At 45.8% G+C, this 8364-nt stretch overlaps 1 protein-coding gene across 3 annotated transcripts in view; it reads left to right on the forward strand.

Moving 5' to 3' along the window:
- Nucleotides 1-5590, forward strand: part of rarab (retinoic acid receptor, alpha b) — a 103682-nt gene extending 98092 nt beyond the window's left edge. For all 3 annotated transcript variants that reach the window (XM_053678019.1, XM_053678025.1, XM_053678023.1), the window contains 5 exons: nucleotides 1405-1565; nucleotides 1654-1830; nucleotides 1946-2150; nucleotides 2653-2811; nucleotides 3048-5590. In XM_053678019.1, coding sequence (XP_053533994.1) covers nucleotides 1405-1565; nucleotides 1654-1830; nucleotides 1946-2150; nucleotides 2653-2811; nucleotides 3048-3226 — 881 coding nt within the window. In that variant the 3' untranslated portion in view covers nucleotides 3227-5590. The remainder of the gene's footprint in view (nucleotides 1-1404; nucleotides 1566-1653; nucleotides 1831-1945; nucleotides 2151-2652; nucleotides 2812-3047) is intronic.
- Nucleotides 5591-8364: the final 2774 nt, after the last annotated feature.

Genomic DNA, 8364 nt, shown 5'->3' on the forward strand with positions numbered 1-8364 from the left:
TATATATATATATATAAAAGCAGTGGGTGGATTTTTACCACTGCCGGGCGGTTGTGTACACTGTGTACACCGCCGACACGCATTCACGTCCAAACGCCATCCCCTTCAAAGAACTAACCTGATCTTTATATCACTTATCACTAATCTGTATATCACTCTTCATTATATAAAGAGTTTGGGAAGGATTTTGCAGAACCGGCGAGTCCAATCTGGCAACCCTAAATCTCTCTGCGAGCGTATGTGAAATATACATAGTTTATCCATAAAAGTACATCCCTGAAATACACGTCCCCGAAAACTTCAGAAAAAATTCTGCGACGTGATTCCATCGAAAATAATGAATAATTTAAATTATTTTCGGTATAACCTTGCAACTTTAAGTCCAGGGGGTTAGCTTTTTCTTTTTTCTTTTAAGTATATATATATATATATCTCATCCCTCTCTTCAGAGGACAAAAAGGATGTTGTTAGCAGTATAGAAAGATAATCAACCAAAAACAAGACATTTTGACAGCAGAACCAGAAAGCAGTAGTGTGTGTGTGTGTGTGTGTGTGTGTGTGTGTGTGTGTGTGTGTGTGTGTTAGCGTTAGCAAGCTCACATGTCTGTAAATGATTCGACTAGCATAAAAATTGTTGTTGAGGATTCAGACAGTGGCATGTGAAGTTCATTCCTGGATCCTGAGCTGGGTCTGGAAATGCATGAAGATTCAACACACACACACACACACACACACACACACACACACACACACACACACACAACACGCTGTACTGAGGGTGAGCAATCAGGCTGTGCTGTGTCATGTGACTGGATTCGATTAGAGCGGCACACAAACGTCGTTCATCACTGATATTAACAGCTTCATCTGCCGGTGCTGTGTGTGTGTGTGTGTGTGTGTGTGTGTGTGTGTGTGTGTGTTTGAGATATTCAGATCTGTTCTTCCCAAGCTTTAGCATTCACACTATCAACTTTCATTCCAAAAGGTTAGCGTGTATCGCGAATGTGCGTCCATCTTTGCCTCGCTCTTTACTGATTTTTTTTTCTTCTCCTTCTTTTCTCGTTTCTTCTGCTTTCTAAGTATCCTTTCATCATTATTACATCATTCCCAGACTGATTTTAAAGACCTGTGCTGTAGTGAGTGGGTACTTGAGAACAGACCGTGAATCCAGCAGCAAAAATAGATAGAGTTGTGGCTCCATCTAGTGGCGATGGAGTGACATTTCTTTTTTTTACGGCGGCCGTACTGCCGTCTCTGTGCTGTGTGTGTCAGGGACGTGTAGATCAGTAGGCACGGAGGCACGGGGAAAGCTCATGCACCAGGTGCACGTTTCCGAGAATCTGGCAACATAAATAAATAAATCATTGCCGGCTGGTTTGATTCGTCTCTGCTCGTCCTTCGCAGCGGTCCGGAACGACCGGAACAAGAAGAAGAAGGAGGAGAAGAAGCCGGAGTGTTCCGAGAGCTACGTGATGAGTCCCGACACGGAGCAGATGATCGAGCGCGTGAGAAAAGCTCACCAGGACACCTTTCCGTCGCTGTGCCAGCTGGGCAAATACACCACGGTGAGTGAGACGCACCATCAGAGGGCGCTAGTCCTGTGAGGACTCGGCCGTGACGTGACGTGACGTGCTTTCTCGTCTTGTCCTGTAGAACAACAGCGCCGATCACAGAGTCTCTCTGGACGTGGACCTGTGGGACAAATTCAGCGAACTTTCCACCAAGTGCATCATCAAAACCGTGGAGTTCGCCAAGCAGCTGCCCGGCTTCACCACGCTGACCATCGCCGATCAGATCACGCTGCTCAAAGCGGCCTGCCTCGACATCCTGGTGAGACACACACACACACACACGCTACAACAACTACACTAACAATACACACTAACAAAACAGCGTAACATTCGTATCCTGTCCCGTCCTCGTATCCCGTCGTCTCCCGTCTCAGATTTTGCGGATCTGCACGCGCTACACTCCGGATCAGGACACCATGACGTTCTCGGACGGACTGACGCTGAACCGGACGCAGATGCACAACGCCGGGTTCGGGCCGCTGACCGACCTCGTGTTCGCCTTCGCTAATCAGCTGCTGCCGCTGGAGATGGACGACGCGGAGACGGGCCTGCTCAGCGCCATCTGCCTGCTCTGTGGAGGTACTGCGGGGCTTCACTAACGCGTTCGAGGTTGGATAGCGACTGCCTGCTGTGAGACAGACACGGGGTGATGTTTTAGCGGGATTAGAGTCGTCAAAATCCACATCCGAGCTGAAATGGGTTTTACTCCACTGCACGTGCAGCTAAAATGATCCAAATATTAGGCCATTTTACACCCACTCAAGAGGCAGAAAATGAGACTCTCTGACCAATCAGAATCAAGAATACAACAGCACTGTGGATATATTATGCATAAAAACCTCCAAAATGAATTCAGTGCAATTAGCCCCGCCCCCACGAGTACGACTGTTTGGGGAATACTGTAACAGTGACCAGTTAATAGCTTATATAAAACCTCCTCATGATTGCCACCAATAATACTCAGGGGGTGGGGCTAATAGCACTGATTTTTTTTTTCCTGATTAGTTGTGCATAGTGCATCATACCGTATTCTCTCTCTCTCTCTCTCTCCCTCTCTTTTTTCTTTTCTCTTTCTGTACAGACCGTCAGGACTTGGAGGAGTCGGACAAGGTCGACATCCTGCAGGAGCCGCTGCTCGAAGCCTTGAAGATCTACGTGAGGAGGAGGAGGCCTCATAAACCACACATGTTCCCCAAAATGCTGATGAAGATCACAGACCTCAGGAGCATCAGCGCTAAAGGTGAGGAACGAGAATTAAACAAACGACGACCGGGAAAGCAGACACTTCCTCCAGGCTGAAAGCTTTAGTCTTGAGGAAACGTCCAGCCTGATCTGACGTTCTTTAAAAAAAAAACACTTCATTTATATACAGTTTCAATCAGAATGATTGCAGATCAGGTTTCATTATATATGTGTATGGAGGTAGAATACACACGAACACCATCTCTCTTCCTCTCTTTCCCTGTCGTTCACCAGGAGCGGAGCGAGTGATCACGCTGAAGATGGAGATCCCCGGCTCCATGCCTCCGCTCATCCAGGAGATGCTGGAGAACTCGGAGGGTTTAGAGGGCAGCAGCATGAATCCTCCCGGCAGCTGCAGCCCGAGTCTCTCACCCAGCTCGATACACAGCAGCCCGTCAACACACTCGCCCTGAATCTCTCTCGCACTCTCTCACACACACACACACACACACACACACACACACACACACACACACACACTTATGTTAAGCACGCTCGCCCTGAACATGCTCCACGCACGCATACGTGCAGCCGAGTCAGAGAGCGTAGTTTCGGGACAATAATGTGTAACATGGCTGATTGAGACGCTCAACACACACACACACACACACACACACACACACACACACACACACACACACAGGCTGAGCCTGAGTCACACTCGCATTATGAGCAAGATGTGTGCTTCGGTGGAACTCCTGAGGTACCGATCTGATCTAAAGCAGCTTGCACGCTTGGTTGAAACCGATTCCGATCTAATCCCAGATGGAGGATTCTGATCAGCAGCGTGGAGAAGGACGCGAGCTTGCGGACCTGGCGCGCGCTCCGAGGGACCTTTCCTATTTCCGGATGTACTCTACAGTGACGTTTTTGGATTCCCTCATCTGCAGATTTACCAAACGATGAGACGGCAACCTAGAGACACAGGACGTCCGATGTCCAAAAGTCATCAGGGACATTTATTATTATTATTATTATTATTATTATTATTATTATAATAATTTTTTTTTTTTTTTTTTGTGTTCGTTCATTTTCTTTTCTTACAAAAAAAAAGATATATGAATATATGAATATCTATATTGACAGAAAATGAGATGATTCAAAAAAATTGTGTCGATGCGGGAAAAACAAAACAAAAAAACCCCCCACCTCTCACATTTCCTCGTATTTGTCCCGAGAGACGAATAGAGTTCAGTTCTGCTCACCGTCTCGGTTCACTGCAGAAGAAGATCGTTGTGGAGGTTATGGTGATGTTTCTACGCCGTTCACTCAAGATTCTGAACAAATCTCGCGTTTATAAATCAAACTGGGCGGGGCCGGGGGGGGGAGGGGGGGGGGGGGTAGTATGGGCGATGGGTGAAAAGAAAAAAAAAACCCCAAACGTAGCTAAACACGGGAAATTATTGAGCTGGTCGTCAGTTTGTTTGATTCAGAAGATGAGCGAACGCGTTATTAAGGACTGTGAATAGCGATGAAGAGAAATCTAGGTCTACGAGAGCACGGGGTGGACAGATGATCAATTTATTAGCCAGCTCCAGTGCTGTCTCGCGTCTTGATTGCGTGGAATCGGGGTTAAAAAGCTGTAGCTAACGTAACATAACGATAACGTACTACGACTAGCTGGTTAAACGCATTAATACAGACTAAGACACGAACAAGTACGTAGTCAGTTTTCATATCCTGTCATGATCAGATTTATCGATCGCGGTTTAACGAGAGTCCCCGGGTACCGATGTCGTCCACCCCCGGTGAACAAAACCGTATCCGACCCCCAGACAAAACGTTTTAGTCCAACGTCACGTGAAGCGTAGCATTTCGTATCTTTTACAGTGCAATCGAAGTCGGAAAGCCCCCCCTCCGTCGGCAGAGAGATTATTCCGCTGCCTCGTTCACACAACCGCAACACTGCCTCGGTTTTTCTTTATCGTTCATGACCGCCTACAACACCACTGCCTCTGTGAGACAATCACTTTTCCTGTAGCGCCCCAAGAATACCGCCGCAGCGGGCGACGCTGGAGACCGGGATCGAGCGTTACGTCATGACAGGAGCGAGTCTGTTAGTGAAAGAGAATTCGGTTCATTGAACCCCGCCCCCTCCCAATCCTCCCCAAACCTCGTCCCCCTTCCAAGATGTTGCTGCAAACGAACACCAAACTGGCCTTTGAACTTCATCCACCGTCCAATCCGCCGACACGTCATAGTTTTTACGCATTCGCTACAAACTCGCAGCGATCCGGTCCCGATCCCAGACTTCTACCGCCACGAGCGTTTAAAATCTACGACACGTGCCGCTTCCCTCCGATCCGATCCTGCTTTCCGCCGTAGACACGCGTTCACGAATCGTCACTGTACCCGTGTGCAATACCTCTTCCGAAAAAAAGAATCGAATCAAGACGCTTGAAAGACTTCCACGTTTCACTTCGACTATGCACGCGACTTGCACAGAAACCCGAATCGCGGTGTGTTCGGCTTCCTCTGGACTTCCTTCCCGTGTTTCGTGAACGTGAGCGTGATGACGTAAGGACACTGCCCAAAAAACTTTCACTGCCAACGAGCCACATCATTTCAGACGTCTTAAAACACGTCACACGGCGTCCAGCACAAGGACATCGATCTGTTCTGTTCTGTTCGGTTCTGTTCTGTTCTGTTCGGGTCTGTTCGGGTCTGCTCCAACACTTGTTACACATTCAAACGCACAAATATTGTTTCTCTTGTATCGTGAGCTGGATGATGGAAATAATCTTTATTAAAGACTGATGTTTTGTGTGTGTTTCTGATCACGGCGAAAGCGTTCTGGTCTTTTGACGCGGCTCGATTTTAAACGTCGGGGAAATGTTGTGTCATAGAATTTTAACGGAGTTTACAACGAAGCATGAGTTTTACTGTAAGCTTACAGGAAGTGACCATAAGGCGCGGGTGATGTTAAAAAGCAATATGGTCATCTGGGTTTTTTTTTTGGACGTACAGTGTACAGTGGTGCTTGAAAGTTTGTGAACCCTTTAGAATTTTGTATTTTTCTGCATAAATATGACCTACAACATCATCAGATTTTCACACGAGTCCTAAAAGTATACAAATGAGCAAAAATATTATACTCGGTCCTTTATTAATTGAGGAAAATGATCCGATATTACATATCTGTGAGGGGTAAAAGTATGTGCACCTCCAGGATTATCAGTTTAACCTGAAGGTGAGATTAGAGTCGGGTGTTTCCGGTCAGTGGGATGATGATGATGATGATTAGATGCGAGTGAGCGAGCGATCTGTTTTATTTAAAGAACAGAACAGATCTATTAAAGTCTGATCTTCACAACACGTGTTTGTGGGAGTGTATCATGGCACGGACGAAGGAGACTTCTGAGGACCTCAGGGAAGAGTTGTTGATGTTCATCAGGTTGGAAAAGGTCACAGAGTCCTCTCTGAAGAGTTTGGACTCCACCGAGCTACAGTCAGACAGATTGTGTACAAATGGAGGGAATTTAAGACCACTGTACCAACGAAGATCTCTCCAAGAGCAAGACGTGTAATAGTAACCACCGCTGTCATTGATGGAACAATGAAAGAAAATATCAGGGCAGCTGTCCATGAACTGAATCTGAAGAGAAAGTGGGTCATGCAGCAAGACACCGACCCTAAACACACACATTGTTCTACTAAAGAGCGGTTCAAGACGAATAAAGCGAATGTTTTGGAAGTTCTGACCGTAATCCAGTAGAGATGTTGTGGAAGAACCTGAAGCACGCAGTTCATGTGAGGAAGCCCACCAACATCCCAGAGTCGAAGCCGTTCTGTACCGAGGAACGGGATGAGACTCCTCCGAGCCGATGTGCAGGACCGATCAACAGTCACCCCGAACGTTTATCTGCAGTTATTACTGCACAAGGGGGTCACACCACGTACTGAAAACAAACCTTCACATACTTTTACCCACTCAGATATGGAATATTGGACCATTTTCCTCATAAATAAAGACCCAGTATAATCTTCTCATCTCATGTGTTTAATAGGGATCTCTTTATCTACTTTTAGGACTTGTGTGAAAATCTGAATGCAGATGTGTATATATATATACACAATTCTAAACAGTTCATAGACTTTCAAGCCACATTGTCTATATGAGAATATTCATGACACATCCCATTTCCGTTGTAGTGCAGTTTGATTCCTCTTGATTTTCTGCCTCCAAAGCTACAGCAAAGACAGACAACCTTCACGTCTCCATCTCAAAGATGGAATTTAGGGAGGATTAAACCTTGGGAGGAACCAACTCGTCATGGGTAATCTATACTCTGGCAGAAGTTCGATTCAGTTAGAAATCATGACAGTATGCAAATGTAAAAGTTAAAGACAAACAATACTGAGAGTGTTGATAGCTGACAAAGTTTTTACCATGAGCACAAACGTCCGTGAGAACTGTACACTGAAACGCTTGCTGTAAGCCTCAGGCAGTCCGTACAGGAGTTTGCGGCTTTTTTCCCTCCAAATTGCGATACAACTTGCGGAGATTTTTTGAAGATCTTTTTGCGGGAATTGGCGCAATTGCAATCGCTCGAAATTGTTCTGCACGTTCTTTCACTGTGAAGTTTGTTGGTAAATGAGACCTTTTTAGCTGTACTCATGTTCCACGCACAAATCTACGAGGGCTTCGGCTGAAATCGCAGATTCCAAATCTGCGGGAGATCTGCGGTCATTAAAAAAAAATCGCAAGCTCCTGCGACTGTTGCGGAGTTCCTTGATTTCTGTGATCGCAAAATCCTGGAGGGACCGGGCTCAGGTACTCTACAGGTGTGCAATACAAAACCGTCCTGAGCCTCCGCAGGAAGTAGAGTCGCCGCCGAGAAGATGTCACCGCTGTCATTGTCCTATAGATCAAAAAGCTACAACTATGGACTTTGAGGTTGGTCTTAATTATGAATTTGGAAGGAGATTTTGCAGGCACGGTAATCATTATAACAGCAATATATAAACGATTGTAATGAATATACTATAAAAAAAAAAAAACAGCTGGGTAAAAACGAAGTGAGTAAAGATGACGACGCTGCCGGGTCGTAGACATCCGAGTTGTGGTGAACGGTGTGTCACGTGAGCAGCTTTTCTCCATATGAGCACAACAGAAGCTTCAAGCAGTACTTTTTTCTATATAAATGGTGGGAAAAACAGTGTGAGAACGCCCTTAGTGAACTAAAACAGTGTTATATTTGCATGCATTTTGAAATCATGAGCGACAAACATTGAAAAGCATGGACTAGAATGAACTTGACTCCAGCGCTAGCTGATAAACTGAGCTGTTACAGAGAAAATGCTCTGGTTTTAACCAGCTAGAAGTAGCATTAATCGTTAGTAATACAAAATTAGCTAACTGAAACGTTATCTACCCCATTCGGGTCATGTCAACATGCCTACCAGGCGCAACAAGCTATACCTAAACTCTAAAACCCCAATACTTTTAGCGTGTACGCAGTATAATAAAGCGTCGTTGATAAAGAAACAATGCCGTATTCAAGTAGATGCCGATAATGCCGATGATGATGTCTACACGGCCAACGAGTCT

This window comes from Ictalurus punctatus, chromosome 2 (genome assembly GCF_001660625.3).
Source record: "Ictalurus punctatus breed USDA103 chromosome 2, Coco_2.0, whole genome shotgun sequence".
Classification (NCBI taxonomy): Eukaryota; Metazoa; Chordata; class Actinopteri; order Siluriformes; family Ictaluridae; genus Ictalurus; species Ictalurus punctatus.